Genomic DNA, 21,218 nt, shown 5'->3' with positions numbered 1-21,218 from the left:
TTTTATGTTTAATTTAAAAATAATATTAATCTAAAGTGTTCAAATTGTAGGTTTTAAATTGAACATTCAACGTAGTTTATCAAATATAGGTGGTTCACAACAACACAACATTAGCCTTTATTTTTCAAATATGTATTGCCCACAAGATTATAATATTTAGAATATTTTATCACATTTGATGGTCCACAACAATACAATGTTCAGCATACAAACAAGTAAGATCCACAATAATACAACATTTAACTTTCAGAATATTTTATCAAACTGGATGGTTCACAACAGTACAACATTCATAATATTTTTTAGATACAAACACATCACACATATACACATATCTTGTATAATTATCGTAAAGTCAACATATCACTCATAAAGTCAACATATCACACATATAAACACTAATAATATCATATCACATATACTTATCATAACTTAACAGCGTGCATGAGACCATTCATTTTGTTAACAGAGCATCCATGAGTCATCATAATATAAGGTTCTTATTTCTAAAAGCTTACATGAATAAGGTTTTCTCTCAAACAGAAAGCATACATAACGTTCTAAAATCATGCCCGAGTAAGTTTAAAATATTTTGAGTAAACTTAAATAAAAAGCATACATAACAAATAAAAAGCATACATGAGTGACCTTAAACATAAAGCATACAGAACAGAATGAATCAACACAGATGTTTAAAAAATAAAAACCCATAGAATAAAATGAAAGAAAACTGAAAACTCATAAGAAAACCCCACCGTCATATGTTGAATCAACACATAAATATGAAAAAATCGAGAAAAAGAATTGAAAACATGAACCAAAGAAAACTCAATCAATTCTCTGTCAAAACGTAGGTTTGACTTTTTCTCTCAAACTCAAAAGAAACTTACCGTAAAACATACCATTGTCTCCCTTTTGTTGTAGCCTCAATGTAAGTACCATCTTTAAACCGTAAGTTTTTCTCTTAAAACTCAAGTATTATTCGTTTCTCTTAACCACTTGGACCATAAAATTTCTTGAGTTCTCTTTTTTTCCCCTCACAATTCCCTTTTTTCCCCTCGAACCTTAAATTTTTTTTCTCTCAAACTGATTCGTTCTAAAAGGAATAGAAGAAGAAAAGGTTTAAAGTTTAGATTTTTCTTAAAAAATAAGGTTGAGACTGAACGTTTTATTAAACCCTTCATTTTATCTTTTTAATTGATTTATTAATTATATATTAATTAAATAATTATTATTTCTGAGATTTTATTATAATATTAGTTAAAGAGTTGGTCAAAGGGATTTCAATGATTCTCCACCGTGACGGTCGACGATACATGTAAGCATATAAAAGTTCACATGTGATTTCTATTACACCTGTTGATGGATGTTAATGCGGAGTGACCAATTTGTAACAACTGATAACATTATTGACCGATTTGTGACTTTTAAAACATCAGTGATGAAAACAAAAACTTACAAACATTAGTGACCATTTGTGTGAATTACCCTATTAAAATTGAAACTACATCATTCAAAATAAGCTAAATGTTATTTTTGCATTGTGTAAATTGTAAAACTAGTTCTTATATTCAATTTTATTAGTTTTTTATCCTCGTACTATTCAAATTTTCAAATTTATGTTTCGACTCAAATAATTAACATTATATTCTGAAACTTAAACCGATCAAATTATAGAATATGAATTAAATCCACACAATTTACACATGATACATAAACTAACAATAAATAAATGATACTTACAAAGGTAAAAAGCTTTAAACAGGCTGTGCCTACAAATAGTTCTTAAATCCCACATTCTTATAGAATCCAAGAGTAACTAAATAATTTGCGTTTATGTTTCGGTCATACTGTATTTGAAATATTATTTATTTATATATATATAATTTAAGACTTAATAACTCCATCCACATTCTTATAGAATGACTAGTCTTTACTAGAATGGCATTAATGATACTATTACCATGCAACAAATTTGTAGAGGCATCATCGTAAAATCAGTATCACCTGCAACTACTTTATCTAAATTCTCTTCAATTACTTTTATTTTGAATTTTATTCATTACATATACCTTTAACATAAGAAGGGTCAAACAACCGGTCATCACAATCGAATCACATAAACAAATTCGCTAAATGCTGAAAACTGATGTCCTAATGGATGAGTTACAAAATACATACTTCAGCTTTATGAGAAGGAAAAAAAGCAACCTTGTTAATGTTGGGGTAAAGCTGGTCTCTTTTCCACATACTCATAATGGACAACAAAATTATCCTGCAGTTAAAATTTATAGTCAGCATTCAGCAACTAGACTCATGAATAACAGTAAAAAAAACAAAAAAGCAGCATTGTAATGAATTATGAATATTGTAGTTCCGACCTTGCGGATTGTTTCAAATGATTTCGGATCGAAACAGTGGTAAGAACCCCTCTCATATGTGGTTGTCTTCACTAGTGGCTCAACATTGGGAACCCTTATGAACCACATTCGGTGCTCCTTGTGGTAAAACCAGCCTCTATTATAACTGCCAATAAGAGGTGTGTTAAAATGAGGGCTGCAGAAAAGAAAATGCATAAAGATTCCCCCACAATTCGTTCAGTTGAGAGCTTACAGTTCATGTGCAGCATATAACTGAGCTTCCTCTTTTGGCATGCTGTACAAGAAACAGAGTTCAGATAACTAAAATACAATCTTAAATTAAACAATAGAGACGCAACTAATGTTAAAATAAACACCTGTAAAATATATAGAACAATGTGTCCACTGTGAACTTTGAAAAATAACCTTGCTGCATGCATAGAAGGAAATCAGAGTTCGGAAATAGAGGCAATACACTAATTGAGACAATTGCATTAAGGAGTAACCAAAATACAAAAAAAAAAGCTTACATGTAAAGCGGGTGGCTGCTTAGCATAATAACATTGTGGCACAGTGAACTCTGGGTCACCCTTAGCTGGTTCATCAGACCATGGAGAACCAAAAGTCTTGTGAAGATTTTCCGATGAATTCAAATTTAACCCAAGTGTTGTCAGATCAATTCCAAGAGCAAGAGAAGTCAGATCAGGATCAGTCATCTTTATTACACTTAGCAAACCAAGTAACCCAAATGGGTCGGGATTAGACTGCGTAGCCTGCATTGATTTCAGGCCGGGTTCCCTAAATGACTGATTCAAAACTGACATCTGTGGAAGACGAAACTGCGACTGGTTTTGGTGTTGCTGATATTGATGGATGAGTTGGTCATAACCCATACCAGAAACCGTATTTGATGAATTTAGAGTTCGTAGCCCAATCCCGGGTGGCCCACTGGTCTGAAAGAAAGATGAAAGAAAATGTTAAAAGTCATTCTACCATCTATCGAATAATAAAACATTTATGCACAAATCAAATGAATGAAATATGTCCATCCTAAGGAAGTCAAACCAATTTCTTCAACTTTCAATCTATACTTCTTTTCACATGCTGTTATAAGAAAAAAAGGAAGGGGCAAATTTTACATTCTTCCAGTTTGACCAACAGTGAATCTCAATTCAATACAGATGCTAAAACACACTAAAATATGGATTTTCAAATTAGTAATGGATCTCTTCTCCCAAGTACCATTAGAGAGAGATACAATCCATAGATATCTAAATATATTCTTCTACCTCATGATAACCACTTGGTTACATTTGCATGCAACCATTTAGAGCACCAGATTACCATACCTGTGAGTGGTAGCTCGAATGTGAAGATGGGAAAATATCTGAGCCATGCAAATGGAGAAGATCTTGGTTGTTTACAGATGAAAAGGAGGTGACACTACTACTGGCCGATGGAGCATGTTGCTGTTGCTGCTGTGGGCGATGGGATGAATAGGATCCACCCAAGTTAAATCCTGCAGATCTCCCCATCTAAGCAAATTGCACACAAGTATTAGATAAAGTCTCAAAATGCATACATCATGAAGATGACAAACCATACTTTTTCTAGAGAAAGATAAGGAAATAAATAACTTGCAGTACATAGAGCATATGAAGAACAAAATAAACCATAAATCCTCAATTTTGTAAATGTAACTCACAGAAAAGTGTTGAGATTGCATCATCGACATGGTATTGTCATGAAGTTGTTCTTTCTGATGCATATCCATTGCATAATCACCATTACCACCTGTACAATATCTAATAATATGGTCAAGATCATAATTCATGGTTTAAAAAAAACAGCATCATAAGAATGAATATATTAAATGCAAAGAACCGTGCATAAATTTCAGAGACAAAATACACAAGAAACTAGGAAGATCAAGTTATGTAAGGATATAACTTAAAGCTGGATTTAAAAAGTGAAAGAAATGCATTTATTTTTGTTAACCAGAAAGTAATATGCATTAAATCAAAACCAAATCAAAGAATATTTGTGCACCTTTAAATCCTGGTAAAGCAGGGAAATCTTCATTTTGAATGCTAAACTCTTGGTTTTGTTGAACAATGGGACTAAGACCTTGTTTTCGCAATGAACCTGCAAGTTTAACTTGAAATATTAGAACTTTAGCAGAAGAAGAAAAAAAAGACAAACGAAGAATCAGAAAGTCTCTTCCTTCTGTTACCCAATTGTCCTTGAGGCCCTCCAGCAGAATTAGGGCGACTTGTCAGCTGAGGGAAATCATTATTTATGTCAAAGGGAGAATTGTCATTTGTGTTCACATCATTCAACATTCCCATGGAGCTAAGGTTGTTCACAGCTTGGACATGGCTCTGGGAAAGAGGACCCCCAGCAGTAGGATAAGAATTGCCTAACATTGAAATCATCTGAGATCCTGAATATAGAAAATGTCACTCATGTGAACAACTACAACTAAATTAGTAAATCTACAAAATGCATATTCTATCGTATAAAAGTTAACATTCCGTAAATATAAAACATGTATTCAGGATCAACAAAGAACAGGAATCAAACTAAATCTAATAATTGGAAATGACCAGTAAAAACTAAAAAGAGCACGAGAGGTTGTAAATTAACCAAAACCTCTGGTCATCATATTCATTTGTACCCAAGGGCGACAAACAGCTAGCAAACAGCAAAATCTAGGGGTGATCGTTCAAGGTAACATACCCTGAGGAAGCACACCACTCATCAATCGATTCTGTCCCTGCACACTTAAACTTCCAGATCCACTATTGGCACTTAAATTCAGACGAGATGCAAGACCAGGTACAGATAATCCACCAGCAGAGCTTATACTCCTCCCAATGTTGCCCCCACCAACCATGTTTCCTAAAGAACTCGTAATCCTAGTACCTGCATTTCCCAAAATTGGGGATACTCCCAATCCTGGGGCAGCATTGCGGTTACCAATTGCAGCAGAGGAAGGGAGAAGCCCAGGTATAGAACCGCCAACTCCATTTGTGTTACTACTAAATCCAAGATTTCCTACAACACTAATACCTCCTCTATTTGTTACTCCTGAATGTCCATGGGAGCTGCCATGAGATAACTGTAAAATGGCATCCATAAGAAAATGCAGTACTTGTCACAAGAATGTAAGATTTTATTTCTCCCTATTAATTATCATTTTTATTTGTTTTTGTCCCAAAGACATGCATGAAGGGTGAAGGACACATAAATAACTCCCTCTGCAGCAATCATAGAAATTCAAATCACAGTATGATGGGAATATTATAAGCACCTGAGAAAGAGCAACAGGAAGATTATTTGATGCAAATCTTCCACCAGATAGGCTCCCAGTAGGTTGTTGGACCCCAACAGTTGGAACATTACTTAATGCTGAGTTTCTTGATGCGAGTGTACCAGGCATGTTGGGAACATTAAAGCTACCAAGAATATTATGCAAGCCCTGAATATTGCCTGAAAAACAAGCAATACAATTGCATGAGTTTCGAACAACGTAGTTGTGCGGAAATCTAGTAAAATCTACCCACCAGCGTGATGGAAAACAGGAGAGGCTGCACCAGACTGACCAGAGAAAGATGTTGCAAAAGAGCGTCCACTACTGTCTGGAAGATTTGATGCTGATCCGTTGACAGAAGACTGCAACCAGATACACATTATAATTTCCAGTTAATAGAAAGACATGTAATACAAAAATAAAAACATTAATCAAACAGGAAAAGAATACGGACAACAGCCATGAATCATGTAATGCATCCAAATTTGATTTTAAGTTTCAATTAGAAAGAACGTAGACGATAAAAGGAAGAATATTTCCAAACATTCCATCATTAATGACCTGTAATTACAAATATTTTGAACCAATTGACATTTAGTGGAGCATCATTGACCTATAATTAATACATGTGTACTCTAGGTTCCTAAAACCAGTATGCCACATATTGATATGGGCAAGCAGATACACATATGCACAAAAATAGAGGCAACAGAATCCAATATGTTGCGTCTGCAAACCACGAAAATATAGATCAGGTTATCAACTGCTAAAACAACTAAATGGACCTATAGAAGATACATACTTCATTTAGATAAACTAAAAAAGGGAAGTCCGAAAACAAGATTGATGTTCAAAAAATATTGCAACTCCAAATAAATTGTTTTCAGTTTAAGTAATAATACATTTAGTAACCCCGACATTTTATAAGTTTCAACAGGTCATGCAAAGAACCATTCCTCGTTGAGAAGCAAACCAGATTTGAGAAGGTTCTACAGTATGTATAGCCTGAAAAAGACAAAATAATTGTGAGAAGCTAACCCCATAAAGACAAGGAGGTTACATGTGTACATTCAGAAGATGCTGAACCAAACCCAAATTTACTAGTAAAACAGACCCAAAATACTTTACATGTTGAACAACAATAAACTAAACTTATTTCCAGTCGCTTCCAATAAATGGCACCAAGAAATGATGTCCAACAGTCCACCTAAGCTTATCAACATCGCATTTCGCTACATGCCACTATCTTTTTCCACGTCCCACTTTCCACTTCCAATCAATGATTGCACACCGTAATTTCTCAAATTAAATGCGGGGGAAAACCCTATGGAATTGGCCTTGAAACCATTTCACAGTATTCAACTTAAGGAAATTTTGCAAAGAAAAGATTACAATCCCTTGACAAACCATCCAAATAACATCAATAAAACAAAACCAAATTCACACTAGCCATAATAATGCAAAAGATTTTAGGCTAAAAGATGAGAGGAAAAAAAAACAGAAAAAAATCAGTGTAACTGATTCAGTATCATCTTAAACAAACTAATCTTCCGTATTTCATTAAAGAGGACATGAGGAGAAAGGGAAAGGAAACTATATACCTAAGATTCTCTGTGGGGCTATAAATTTCGTTTCCATGAACTAAGTTTTCAATAATTATAAAAGAAATGAATGGGAAAAAGACACTACTATTCAGGTCAGTTCAGTTGAGCTAATCGACCGTCTCCCCACATTTTCCACGGTTTCTCAGTACCCAAACAGAAACATAGAACATAGAGTCCACTATCCTAATAAAATCATTAAACAATACATGCAAGAAAAAACATAAGATCGAATTTCGGGGAAAAAATTAGTACAATCGGAGAACGAAATCCGACAAGTCGAGATCGAATCCCAGTAAATAGTGAAATGAACCTGAAAGGTAGACCAACGAGCGAGAGAGATCTTTAATTTTCCTCAAAATTTCGGACAGCTGAGTCAAAAAGCGAGAGTTGTTGCGTTTTTGCTTGGGTCCAGTTTATCCGAGTTTGCCCTGAATCGAATGAGTGAAAAGGAAGCAAAAAAGAGAGGGGTGAGCAGGGAGAGATAAAATACGCTGTCGTTTTGATGATATGTTTAAGACGAATAAAATAATGTTTTACCATGGCCAATTTGCCCAATTCAAATAATTTGAGCCTCAAAAGCCCATCATATTAATTTTAAGGGTAAACTACCAAGGTAGTCACTTATATTTTTTGTCTTTCTTATTTTATTTTACCTGTTTTAAGCCACATTCGCCAAAATACATATGCCATTTGCTGATAATTTCGATCTATATCTTTCTTTTGCATCCCTTATATCATTTGTTGCCAAAAAAATCTTTGATTCATCAGAAAAATGAATATCTTAAACTTAGCTTTAATTTTATATCAAGTTTCAAAAATTATATATGTATTGATATGCAGTGACAGATGTACACTTATGTCATGGCTGGTATGTGCCCACCTTAAATTTTTATGGAATTAGAAATTCATTTATAAAATAGTAAATTATTTGATACAATATATATATTTTATATGAAAAATTAAGAGGAGATACTTCCTTTTATAGGGAAGAAAATTTTCTCTTTATTAATTTTTTAGTATAATTATCGATATTTAATATATTGATCGACTAATTTCATATCGGGAACTGCAGAGGCAAGGGTGACCATTTCAATCCAGATTACTTCATTTGCATAGGCAAGGGATATCATCACAATCTAGTTTACTTCATTCGCAATCGCTAGGATTTGAACCCATGAACTTACTTAGGGAATTTAGTGTCTTATACCACTAAACTAACTGTTTGTTGGTCGATTTGAAATGATAAAGAGATGGAAAATTGTTGAAAATTGAAAAAAGTTAAATATATAATTGATATAAACAATATAATATGATACTTTTTTGTTTATTCGTTATTTCGAATTAAATTTAAGGTGTCACGTCAATCTATATGATATTACACTAAGGGGGCGTTTGGTTGGAGTCATTTGGGATTACCGGGGGAATGAAATGTCATTCCCTCGTTTGGTTGGCCAGTAATCCTATTCATCGGTAATCTTTTATTCCCAATAATGGTATTTTGTGGGTATATTACCGGAAATGTGATTATCCACTTCCCTTAGGTATTGTTGGATTATCGACGTTTTGGACTAAAATGTTCTTAATATTTTTTCCAAAAATATCTTTATTCTGTCGTTGAATAATAAAAATTCTATGAATGTTAAATTACAAATATATCCTTAAACTATTTTAGATTTACAAAAAAAATCCATAATTAGAATTTTATATGAAGTTCAGGGGTTAAAATAAAATTTTACCCTTTCATTAAACATATTTATCTTTTCAATTTTGTAAAAAAAAATTATATAAATTTTATGAATTTAATTTTTTTAAAGAAAATATATAAATTAATTATAGTAATATTATAGTAGAATTCAACTTGTTCAAAAACAAATATATAATAATGACAATTTGGTAAAATATATATTTCAATCATCTTTTATTCCTTTAACCAAACACTGTAATCTTACATTCCTGCTAAACGAACCAAACACAAAATACAACATTCTCAGTAATCTTATTCCAACCGGTAATCCTATTCTCACTGTAATCTTATATTTCGTGAACCAAACACACCCTAAAATTTATTGATATCAACGATCAACCAAAGTGGAAGGCATTTCCTTTCCTAGTCACCCTTTCAGAAACCCAACTAACCAGAAAGTTTAAAACTTTATTTTACCCACCACCGTTAGAGCCGGGTACTTCTGTTGTACGACGCCTAAAAAACGGTTAAAAAATAGTGTGACCGGTTAAAATTTAGACCGATTATATTATATCATTTAACCGGAAATATTATCAAGCATAATAACATATTAGGTAGCGTTTATATAATGTAATAGATAGCGCTTATATAATAAAATAGGCATTTAACCAGAATATTATCAAGTACAATAACATATTAGGTAGCGCTTATATTGACATATTTTCTTATAAAACCGGTAAATTTCAACCAGATACATTGTAAATTGACCTATTACATTATAATTATCGGTTTCGATGTTTTTAGGATCGATACAATTTTAAATGTATCGACACTTTATGCGTGCACCTGTTTGTGCTTTCATTTTGGGAAAAAAGTATCGACACATATTTAAAGAGTGTCGATACATAATGTAGACATATTTACTAATTAACCGATATATTTTTACTGGTTACATTGTAACCTGTTAATAATTATTGGTTTCATTGTATTGGGATCGATACTTTTTATAAATGTATCGACATTTTTTGCGTACACCTCGTCTGGACAAGTGTATCGACACAAATTTAAAAAGTGTCGATACTTTATGTTGACCTATTTTCTTATATTGTTAGCTGTTATATTGTTATCGATCGATACATTTTCATAAAGTGTCGACACTTTTTAGGCGCTATAACTTCTTCTCTTTTAAATTCAGAAAGTGTCGATACTTATATTAAATTATCGACACTTTCAACATATCCAGTAACGTTTTACCGGTTTTGTCATTTTGAGACCGATTTTGTCATATTTTTACTTGTTATATTGTTATGGACCGATATATTTTTTAAAGTATCGACACTTTATAGGCGCTATAACTTCTTCTTTTTTAAATTCTTAAAGTGTTGATACTTATATTAAAGTATTGACACTTTCAACATATCCGGTAGTTATTTACCTGTTTTGTCATTTTGAGACCGGTTTTGTCATATTTTTAGTTGTTATATTGTTATGGATCGATACATGTTCACAAAGTGTCGACACTTTTTAGGCGCTATAACTTATTCTCTTTTAAATTCAGAAAGTGTCGATACTTATATTAAATTATCGACGCTTTCAATATATCCGGTAGCATTTTACCGGTTTTGTCATTTTGAGACCGGTTTTATCATATTTTTACCTATTATATTGTTATAGATCGATACATTTTTTTAAAGTATCGACACTTTTTAGGCGCTATAACTTCTTCTCTTTTAAATTCCAAAAGTGTCGATACTTATATTAAAGTATCGGCACTTTCAATATATCCGATAGTTATTTACCTGTTTTGTCATTTTGAGATCGGGTTTGTCATATTTTTAGCTGTTATATTGTTATAGATCGATACATTTTCATAAAGTGTCGACACTTTTAGGCGCTATAACTTCTTCTCTTTTAAATTCAGAAAGTGTCAATACTTATATTAAATTATCGACACTTTCAACATATCTGGTAACGTTTTACCGGTTTTGTCATTTTGAGACCGATTTTGTCATATTTTTACCTGTAATATTGCTATGGAGCGATACATTTTTCATTTGTGTCGACACAAACCGACAAGCTAAGTTTGTCGGTTGCCAAATTTTTTAATATTTCTTCATGATTTAGACCTACTACATTATTATTACTCAACATTTCCGGTAGCGCTAAACCATGGTTGTCCCTTGTTCCCATATGTAATGAGGTAAGGGGGAGGTAAGATAGTAGGTTGCTCCCAACACTAGGTTGAGAGCAGTTTCCGTAGGAGACCTCCAAATTATAAAATTTCCTCCATGAGACTCGATCCCACGACCTCAAAGTTAAAAATCTTGTGCTCTACCAACTGAGCTGGATGGTCATTTCTTCTGGTAGCGCTAAACCGAATTTATTAAATATATTATAATGTATCCGGTAATACCGTATATTAACCTTATATTAACCAGTCTTTCCTGAGATAATCCGATTAGGGCCAAGAACAAAATGCAACCACTCTCCGTAAATTTTCAAGCTTTAAGGTAGCCCTTATCTGTTGACCAAAAAGAACTCCTCTTTATATTCATTATATTTATTTCCATTTAACAGAAAAAAATAACTTTTATCCGACATTGGAACTTTTATCTCCAATTGGAACTCTGTCAGCTTCCAACATAGTTGCTTAAAATATTTTCTTTTTCATTCGGGAGCCTCCTCTCGGCTGCATTTCTCTCTTGGAGTTCAAAGGCTCCATTTTTTTCTTTCTCGATTCAGTTTTCTTGATGTTTTTTTTTTTGATCCAGTTCCTTTAATTGGTTCCTAATTTGTGTTATGCTTTGCTATTAATCTCTAGTTGTTTCTCTAAGAACCCTGAATTTAATTTCTGGATTTTTAAAATGGGTTGTAAAGTATTTGAAGTTCTGTTCTGGGTTTATTCAATCTCGTGTTTAGCATTGTTTGCTAGGGGGTTTACACCTGCAGACAATTACCTTATTGATTGTGAATCACCTACTAATACTAATGTGGGAGATCGAGTTTTCATGCCTGATAAGTTAGCCTCAAAGCTCCTTTCTTCCCCTGAGACTGTTCTTGGAAACACTTCAAAATCTGTCACCTCTGACGATGATTCGTCGCTCTATCAAACGGCGAGAATCTTTACTGGTGTTTCCAAGTACACATTTTCAATCAGCCGGCGTGGAAGACACTGGATTCGCCTCTATTTCTATCCATTTGTTCATGCTAGTTACAATACGAGTATGGCGAATTTCGATGTTTCGACGGACAACCATGTTCTTCTCAGTAGTTTCAGTGTTCAATCTCTTATGGTCAAAGAATTTTCTGTTAATGTAACCTCTCCAATAGCCTTGCCATCACATTCAGCCCTTCACAGAATTCATTTGCTTTTGTAAATGCCTTGGAAATTGTTTCGGTCGCTGATCAGCTCATGCTGGACACCGCTCCGTTCAATCTTCGGTGGGATTCCAAGGGCTAACGTTGCAGGCACTAGAGACGGTAGCTCGGGTGAATATGGGGGATCTACTGTCTCCTTCAAGAATGATACTCTTTGGCGAACATGGGTGCCTGACCAGCGTTTCCTTGTAGGAAAGAATCTTGCCTTAAGTGTATCAAATATCAGAGCTGTTAAGTATGTTGATGGTTCGGTCTATGGTACCTGCACCAGGATGAACTCGGTGAATGATTCCACCAGCAATTTCAATGTGACATGGGAATTCGACGTTGATCCCGGATTTCAGTACCTTGTTAGGTTTCACTTTTGTGATATTGTCAGCAAAGCTCTTAACCAGATGTATTTCAATGTTTTTATCGACTCCTCGATGGTTGTTGGGGACCCTGATCTGAGTACATATTTGGTTAACGTCTTGGCTGCTGCATATTATATGGACTATGTCACAGAGTCAGCTACTAGCAATAAGCTTCAACTAAGCATCGCTGTTTTGAAAATTGGATCGGACCGGCCGGTTCAACCGAGAACCGTTGTCTGGTACAGTTCATTGTAATCCGGTTAAATCGCTACTATTGAACTGGACGAAACCGTTGAACCGTTCGAACCGGACCGAACCGTGAACTGGTTGAACCACCAATTTTTTTATAAAAAAAATTAAACCAAACGACGTCGTTTGTTAAATGAGCCGAGTTGAACTCGAGTATTACTAAGCTCGACTCGAACTTGAAAACTTTAAAAGTAAGCTCAACTCGATTCAAACTCACGAGCTAAAAATTATCAAGTTCTACTCGAACTCGAAATATAATATTAAAACTTGAACTCGAAAAGACTCGAACTCAAAAAAAATTAGAAGCTCGATTAAAGCCTAAAATTCGAGCTTGATTGAAGTGAAAGAATAGTTCACTCTATACTCACCAAAAGGCTCCATGATTTTGAATGCCAAATTATCTCTATTATTTATAGAAGTTAGTTGGGATGCTCTTCTATGTTTCTTAACCATGTGAGATTGTTTTGTTCTCATATTTTTCCTCTTTAGACTTCTGGGATGTTCTTCTATGTTTCTTAGCCATGTGGGATTGTTTTTTTAAAAAAAATTAAACCAAACAATATCATTTTGTTATGATTTTTAGCCCCAAATTTATTTTTTATTATAGTTATATAATTATATTTATTATTTAATATGTTTTACCTTCAATATTATGTTGTAGTTAATTTGAATCATTTTGTTTTACTTGATTTTATGGTTTTTAACTTATATATGTTATGACTTGCTTTGAATATGACTTGTGATATAAAAAAATATTTTTTATTAAATTTTTTTGGTATTTTTATTTAATTTTTTAAATAATTATAACGTCGTCCGGTTCTTCCGACCGGTCGAACTAATTCGACCGGTTGAATCAGTTAAGCTGTAGCATGGCCGGTTCGCTAACCGGTCCGGTTCTGAAAACCAGGATCGACCCTTCGAATTTACACAGTGCATATCCGGATGCCCTACTTAATGGGCTGGAAATCATGAAAATGAACAACTCTAATGGCAGCCTTTCTGGCTTGGGAACCATCAACAGTTCTAGTTCAAGTTCAAAGAAGAACGTCGGTGCTATTGTAGGTGTTAGCGTTGGGGTGGCTGCTGGAGTGTTGTTGGCTGGAGTTTTCTTCATGTTGTGTAGAAAACCAAGACGAATGGTGCACCAGAGGTTATCAAGACGTGGGTTCCTTTCTCTATTAATGGAGGAACTTCCCACACCATGGGGAGCAAATACTCCAAGGGGACGACCGTAAGAATCAATTCCAATATGAGCTACCATGTTCCTTTTCTTGCTGTTCAAGAAGCCACAAACAACTTCGATGAGTGTTGGGTTATTGGGATCGGAGGATTCGGTAAGGTGTACAAGGGAGAGCTCAATGATGGTGCGAAAGTTGCCGTTAAAAGGGGAAATCCACAGTCCCAACAAGGACTTGCTGAGTTCCAGACTAAAATCGAGTTTAAGTTGGAAACAAAGGGTTGAAATATGCATTGGAGCAGCTAGAGGACTCCATTACCTTTACACGGGCTATGCAAAAGCGGTTATTCATCGTGATGTGAAGTCGGCAAATATCTTACTTGATGAGAATCTCATGGCTAAAGTTACTGATTTTGGATTGTTAAAGACATGTCCTGAACTTGATCACACTCACGCCAGTACGGCAGTTAAAGGAAGTTTTGGATACTTGGATCTGTTGCGGAAGACGGCTATCGGATAGAGTAAAATCGAAACTGATAAATAAAAATGAAGATAAAAAGAAACACAAAATTTACGTGGAAAACCCCTAAATAAAATAGGGTAAAAACCACGGGCAACGGTAGAAGAATTTCACTATGAGAAAATAGGAATTACAACCTCTCTCGATCTACCAAGGAGAAAACAATGATAATTCTCTCTCGATAAAAAGGAGAAAACAACTCTCAAGAAACTCTCTAAATTCTCTCTAGTATTGGAAGAAAGCTAGAATGCTTTGGGATGGCTTTGAAGCTAAATGAGCTAGGGTATTTATAGTTGAAACTTAAGGACTAATCTTATAAATACCCTAAAGTTTAGTGACTAAAGTTTATAATTTACCCATTTAATTTTCAAACATTATTGCACCTAATTTTGACATTGTTGCACCTAATTTTGACATTGCAATATTAGGTGCCTAACTTGAACCAATTTCCCAAGCTTTGACATTTCAACAATCTCCCACTTGAAGATTTGATTGGAACAATCATATCTTCACACCATTCTTTCTACCTTGTACCATCATGTTGCTTACGTCTCTGACAGGCCACAAGAGGATCGATACCAGGTAAATTTATCAGCATTGATCGCCTTCGTCATGAAATCTGCTATGTTGTCTTTGGTATGGATCTTCTGTATATCTACCGTTCCTTCTTCCACCTTTTCACGAATGAAATGGTACTGAACTCGTATGTGCTTAGTCCTTAAATGAAATGATGGATTCCTTGCTAGATGCAAGGCGCTTTGACTGTCACAAAACAGAGAGACATACTCTTGATAGTGCCCAAGCTCCTCCAATAGCATCTTCAACCAAATTGCTTCTTTACTGGCTTGTGTAGCTTCTACATATTCTGCCTCTGTTGTGGACGTAGCCACAACTGACTGCAATTTTGAAACCCAGCTTACAGCTCCACCAGCAACTTTGAACACATATCTTGTAGTAGATTTGCTTTTATCCAAATCCCATGCATAGTTAGAATCTACATACCCATTAATTAGTAAGTTTGATCATCCGTAACATAATACAACATTTGAGGTCCCTTTGATGTATCTTAGGATCCTCTTTACTGTATTCCAATGCTCTTTGCCTAGATTCGCCATGTACCGACTAACCACTCCCACTGCTTGTGCAATGTCTGGTCTTGTGCATATCATAGCGAACATCAAACTTCCCACTGCTGATGCTTACGGTACTCGAGACATCTCCATCTCTCTTCTTCACTGCTAGGACTCATACTGGAGGATAATTTGAAGTTAATAGGAAGAGGGGTAGAAATTGGCTTATAATCTTGCATGTTGAATCGTGACAAGATCTTCTTCAAGTAATTCTTTTGTGAAAGCCAAATCTTCCTATTACTTCTGTCTCGGTGAATTTGTATCCCTAGAATCTTGTTTACTGATCCCAAGTCCTTCATTTCAAATTCCCTAGCCAGTTGTGCCTTCAATTCTTCAATATGATCTTTGTTGGGTCCTGCAACCAACATGGCATCCACATACAACAGCAAAATAACAAAATCGTTATCACCAGACCTCTTGAAATAAGCACAAGGGTCTGTATTAAGTCTATTGTATCCAAGGCACATAATGAAAGAATCAAATCTCTTATACCAACACCTCGGCGCCTGCTTTAGACCGTACAGAGATTTGTTCAACCTGCAAACCAAGTTCTTCTTTTCTTTTTCTTCAAAACCTTCAGGCTGGAGCATATAAATTTCTTCTTCAAGATTTCCATGAAGAAAAGTTGTTTTAACATCTAGCTGCTCTAGATGTAAGTTCAATGTAGCACACATTGCCAAAACTACACGAACTGTTGTCATTCGAACCACAGGAGAAAATATTTCATTGAAATCAATACCTTCTTTTTGAGTATATCCTTTGACCACTAGTCTTGCATGATACCTCTCCACTTGATCGTCACCATTTCGCTTGATTTTGAAAACCCATTTGTTACCAATTGGCTTTCTTCCTTGTGGTAGTGGCACAAGGTCCCATGTATTATTTTTATGAAGGGCTTCGATTTCTTCTTGCATCGCCATCATCCACATTGAAGCATCTGAGCTGTTTATTGCCTCCTGATATGTTGATGGCTCACCGTCTTCTGTTAAAAGACAGTATGCAACATTTCCTTCTATAACATAATCTGAGTACCAATTGGGACGTCTTCTCACATGATCTGATTGACGAGTTGTTGGAGCTTCAAAACTCTCTGGTTCTTGTTCATCATGTGCTGGTTCTGCTTCAGAAGAATCTCCTTGTTCAAACTCCTTTTCTACATGTATCTGTGTAGTCTCTGACTTTTCAGCGCTGTCATTGTCTTCTTTTCTTTGTAGCTTATCTTCTACAAAGATAACATCCCTGCTAATGATCACTTTGCGGGCAGTGGGATCCCACAAGCGATACCCCTTTACTCCATCAGCATACCCCAAGAATTTGCATTTTCTGGATTTTGGATCCAGCTTTGAAATTTCTTGGGCGTTGTACATCACGTACACAATACTTCCAAATACATGGAGGTTTGAATAATCAACTGGTTTACCAGTCCACATCTCCATTGGTGTCTTCAACTCTATTGCAGTTGATGGAGCTCGATTCACCAAATAACAGGCGGTATTGACTGCTTCTGCCAAGAATGATTTTTCTAGGCCTGCGTCCCTCAACATTGCTCTTGTTCTTTCTAACAAGGTTCTGTTCATCCGCTCTGCCACTCCATTTTGTTGAGGAGTGTTCGCCACTGTGAACTGTCTTTTGATGCCTTCTTTCCTGCAAAAGTCATCAAATTCTTCGCTTGTGTATTCTCCTCCATTATCTGTTCTGAAACATTTGATCTTATTTCCAGAATCAAGTTCCACCCGCGATTTCAAGTTTTTGAAAGTTGAAAACACGTCTGACTTCTTCTTAATAGGGTGCACCCAACATCTCTTGGAGTAGTCATCAATAAATGAGACAAAGTATTTTGCTCCACCTAGGGACGTTACTGGTGCTTGTCATACGTCAGAGTGAACCAATTCTAGAACACTTTTGCCTCTAGAATTTGATGTGTTGAATTTAAACCGGTGTTGCTTACTTGTTATGCAATGCTCACACAAAGGAAGTGATACCTTTGTTAAGCCTGGAAGTAGCTTTTGCTCCACAAGGACTTTCATTCCTTGTTCTGACATGTGTCCAAGTTTCTTATGCCATAGCATTGCAGAATCTGAACTACATGAGCCAACAGAGGCTTCTGCTTCTAGCAATGTCTCTCCCTTCAGCATGTACAAGTTTGCTGCTATCTTTTCGCCTTTCAGCACCATAAGCGCTCCACGGAACACCTTCATGATTCTTTCCGTGTTTCAATCTTGCTTGCATTATTATCCAACAATCCATATGATAATAAATTTTTCTTTAGGCCTTTCACGTGCCGCACATCTCGAACAACTTTAATTGTTCCATCATACATCTTCAATTTGATGGTTCCCACGCCAATGATCTCTAAGGCATGATCATTGCAACTATACACAGATCCTCCTGAGACAGGTTCATACTGATGGAACCATTCTCTTCTTGAGGTCATGTGATATGTTGCTCCTGAATCAATGAGCCATATATCTGCAAATCTTTTTCTTCCTTCCACAGTGGTTGACGCTTCACAGTATAGTGCATCTCCATCATCTGAAGTGTTTGCGGTATTACCTTATGGATTGGAGTTTTTATTTAGACTCCAACAATCCTTCTTCAAGTGACCCTTCTTTCCACATTTGTAGCACTTTAAATTCTTCTTGCTCCTCGACTTCGATCTACCATGTTTGTGACTGCTGCTTTGGCCACGTTCTGTTGATCTCCCTCTCATCGTTATCAATGCCTCTGCTTGTTGCAGATTTACTTGTCTTTCTTCCTTGTTCTTGCGCTGATTTTCTTCTTGGAGAACAGCAGCTGCAACGTCATCGAAGACTAGACTGGTGACATTACTGTTTGTCAAGTTGATGATGAGTTGATCATACGAATCAGGTAGACTTTGAAGTAGAAGTTCAGCACGTTCTTGTTCTCCTATTGTACATCTTAAGGATGTAAGCTGAGAAAATAATGTGTTCAGTGTGTTTAAGTGCTCCATCACTGAAGTAGATTATGGCATACGGAGAGTGTATAATTTCCTCTTAAGGAAAATTTTATTGTGCAACGATGTGACCTCATACAATTTGGTGAGATGATCACATATCTCCTTAGTTGTCTTCTTTTCCTCGATGCTTGACAATACTTCATCTGCTAATGCTAGATGAAAGTTTGCCATAGCATTCCCGTCCATTTCGATCCATTTGTTGTCATCTGTAAAATCTACCGGCCTTTCACTGATAGCTGCTAGACATCCGTCTTTCCTCAGGATGACCTTCATCTTCAATTTCCACAATGAGAAATTTCTCCCATTAAATTTTTCAATATCAAATTTCGTTGCCATAGCTTCTATTACGGATAACTCCCACTATTTCACTATCGTGAATAGTTCTCTGGAACCTTCAAAGAATGGGTAATATCTTCTTACTTTCTTATGTTGGAGGATCCACCTTTTGGTGGCAACCACAAAGACAATAAGCAGATATTACACACTCTAATCTAGCTCTGATACCAATTGTTACGGAAGACGACTATCGGATAGAGCAAAATCGCAACTGATAAATAAAAATGAAGATAAAAAGAGACACAAAATTTACGTGGAAAACCCCTAAATAAAATAGGGTAAAAACCACGGGCAACGGTAGAAGAATTTCACTATGAGAAAATAGGAATTACAACCTCTCTCGATCTACCAAGGAGAAAACAATGATAATTCTCTCTCGATAAAAAGGAGAAAACAACTCTCAAGAAACTCTTTAAATTCTCTCTAGTATTGGAAGAAAGCTAGAATGCTTTGGGATGATTTTGAAGCTAAATGAGCTAGGGTATTTATAGTTGAAACTTAAGGACTAATCTTATAAATACCCTAAAGTTTAGTGACTAAAGTTTATAATTTACCCATTTAATTTTCAAACATTATTGTACCTAATTTTGACATTGTTGCACCTAATTTTGACATTGCAATATTAGGTGCCTAACTTGAATCAATTTTCCAAGCTTTGACATTTCAACAGGATCCTGAGTATTTCAGAAGGCAACAACTGAGAAAAATCCGATGTGTATTCATTTGGTGTGGTTTTGTTAAAAGTTCTTTATGCAAGACCGGTGATGGATCCCACTCTTCCAAGGGAAATGGTAAATCTAGCTGAATGGGCAATGAAATGGCAGAAGAACGGACAGTTGGAGCAAATAATTGATCCTAATCTCAAAGGAAACATCAGGCCTGATTCTCTCAGGAAGTTTGGAAAAACTGCTGAGAAGTGTTTAGCTGATTTTGGTGTTGACAGGCCTCTATGGGAGATGTTCTATGGAACCTGGAGTATGATCTTCAACTTCAGGAGGCCATTGTTCAAGGCTATCCCGACGAAAACAGTACAAACATGATCGGGGAGCTTCCTCCACAGATCAACAATTTCAGTCAGCTTGATCCCAATGGTTCACCACAGTTCGAGGTGTCAGTTGTTGATGACCTCTCGGGTGTTTCAATGAGTAAAGTGTTCTCACAGCTGGTGAAGTCCGAAGGAAGGTGATTCAAGCCAGACCTAAAATCCATTAGATTAAACTTCTTTTCGGACACTACTCACATGGTTTTATCTTATCCGACACGAATTCCTTTGTTTTTTTCATTGGTAATGGTAGTATGTCAGCTCGTCATCCTTTACCATAATGTGGTTTCTTTGGTTTGTCATCATTCATCAGACAGACAACAGCTCAAAATCCTCTGTGTTCTAAAATGTTTCTGAGTGATGTGCTGTGAGCTCTTTCGTGTACAGCAAGGATCTGGGGTTTGTTCTGAGCTTCAAGAAGTTAACAAAGATGTTGCAATTTTCAAAATTTCATCTACTTTTATTATCTGTTTCATACTTCTTTATTTCTCAGTTATGCATCTAAATAACTTAAGTGTGTGATATTTGATGACTTTTGCATGAAGAACAGTTAGCATTTTCTTATTAAACATTTTTCATCCCCTCTGCAATTGGTTCTCTTCGAATCTTGATTTTGAAAATTGCTGATAAATTTCATACTTTCGTTGCAAGGAACTCAAGTACTGAGATGAATTTTCTCTTATTGAAAGAAGGAAAATCATAAATCATAAAAATGAAGAAAAACACTCAAACAACATCATTAAAACAGATTGCACCAGCAGCAATGAATGATGGGGGAGCTTGAATGCACATGCTCCGAATTGTCCATCGAATTTCATGGATCTAGCTTTAAAATGTTAATAAGCATTCTGATTGGGGACATTATATCAAGCTCTAAGTTCTTTTATGACACTTTTCGACACAGCTTAACCCATAGCTAGATTTGATAACCACGATATGATCATACGATATAAAAATAATAAATATAACATGAACAGTAACTGTCGTTTTTTATTTCTTTTCTTAAGAAATAAGTGTTGTACACAACTGTTAACCTACTCTCCCATCATCACCGTAAGAAACTGTAATAATGTCATTGTCATCATACTATTTGCT

The 21,218-nt window shown here is 35.4% G+C and overlaps 1 protein-coding gene, 1 non-coding gene and 1 pseudogene across 4 annotated transcripts; 2 read left to right on the top strand and 1 right to left on the bottom strand.

The window, feature by feature from the left end:
* Positions 1 to 2,006: 2,006 nt before the first annotated feature.
* Positions 2,007 to 7,735, bottom strand: LOC120148235 (probable NOT transcription complex subunit VIP2). Of its 3 annotated transcripts, XM_039161404.1 has the most exons (15): positions 7,588 to 7,733; positions 6,576 to 6,678; positions 5,927 to 6,035; positions 5,674 to 5,852; positions 5,433 to 5,481; positions 5,100 to 5,318; positions 4,594 to 4,803; positions 4,410 to 4,505; positions 4,066 to 4,154; positions 3,710 to 3,895; positions 2,891 to 3,313; positions 2,738 to 2,790; positions 2,614 to 2,655; positions 2,382 to 2,526; positions 2,007 to 2,275 (listed from the first exon to the last, which is right to left on the bottom strand). In XM_039161404.1, exons 2-15 carry the CDS (start codon positions 6,591 to 6,593, stop codon positions 2,216 to 2,218), a joined length of 1,878 nt encoding a protein of 625 aa, XP_039017335.1. In that variant the 5' UTR covers positions 6,594 to 6,678; positions 7,588 to 7,733; the 3' UTR covers positions 2,007 to 2,215. The 3 variants fall into 3 exon arrangements, with proteins under 3 accessions (XP_039017335.1, XP_039017333.1, XP_039017334.1); XM_039161402.1 differs by having other exon boundaries at positions 5,100 to 5,481; positions 7,588 to 7,735; XM_039161403.1 differs by having other exon boundaries at positions 5,100 to 5,481; positions 5,966 to 6,035; positions 7,588 to 7,735.
* LOC120148240 lies at positions 5,927 to 6,007 on the top strand. Its single transcript, XR_005518353.1, has one exon. It is a non-coding gene; the product is annotated as a small nucleolar RNA snoR35 (small nucleolar RNA).
* Positions 7,736 to 11,825: 4,090 nt separating the features above from the next.
* On the top strand, positions 11,826 to 20,580 carry LOC120148192 (annotated as a pseudogene).
* The last annotated feature ends 638 nt before the right edge of the window (positions 20,581 to 21,218 follow it).

Source organism: Hibiscus syriacus, unplaced genomic scaffold (genome assembly GCF_006381635.1).
Source record: "Hibiscus syriacus cultivar Baekdansim isolate YM2019G1 unplaced genomic scaffold, ASM638163v2 tig00110954_pilon, whole genome shotgun sequence".
Classification (NCBI taxonomy): Eukaryota; Viridiplantae; Streptophyta; class Magnoliopsida; order Malvales; family Malvaceae; genus Hibiscus; species Hibiscus syriacus.
This window is presented reverse-complemented; position numbering and strand designations above follow the sequence as displayed.

Bases quoted from the DNA above. Each gene is read 5' to 3' on its own strand.
- LOC120148235 (XM_039161402.1), bottom strand. The intron at 5,482-5,673 runs GTGCTTATAATA...GCCATTTTACAG, and splicing joins TTCCTGTTGCTCTTTCTCAG to TTATCTCATGGCAGCTCCCA. The intron at 2,656-2,737 runs GTGTTTATTTTA...TTTCTTGTACAG, and splicing joins TTGTTCTATATATTTTACAG to CATGCCAAAAGAGGAAGCTC.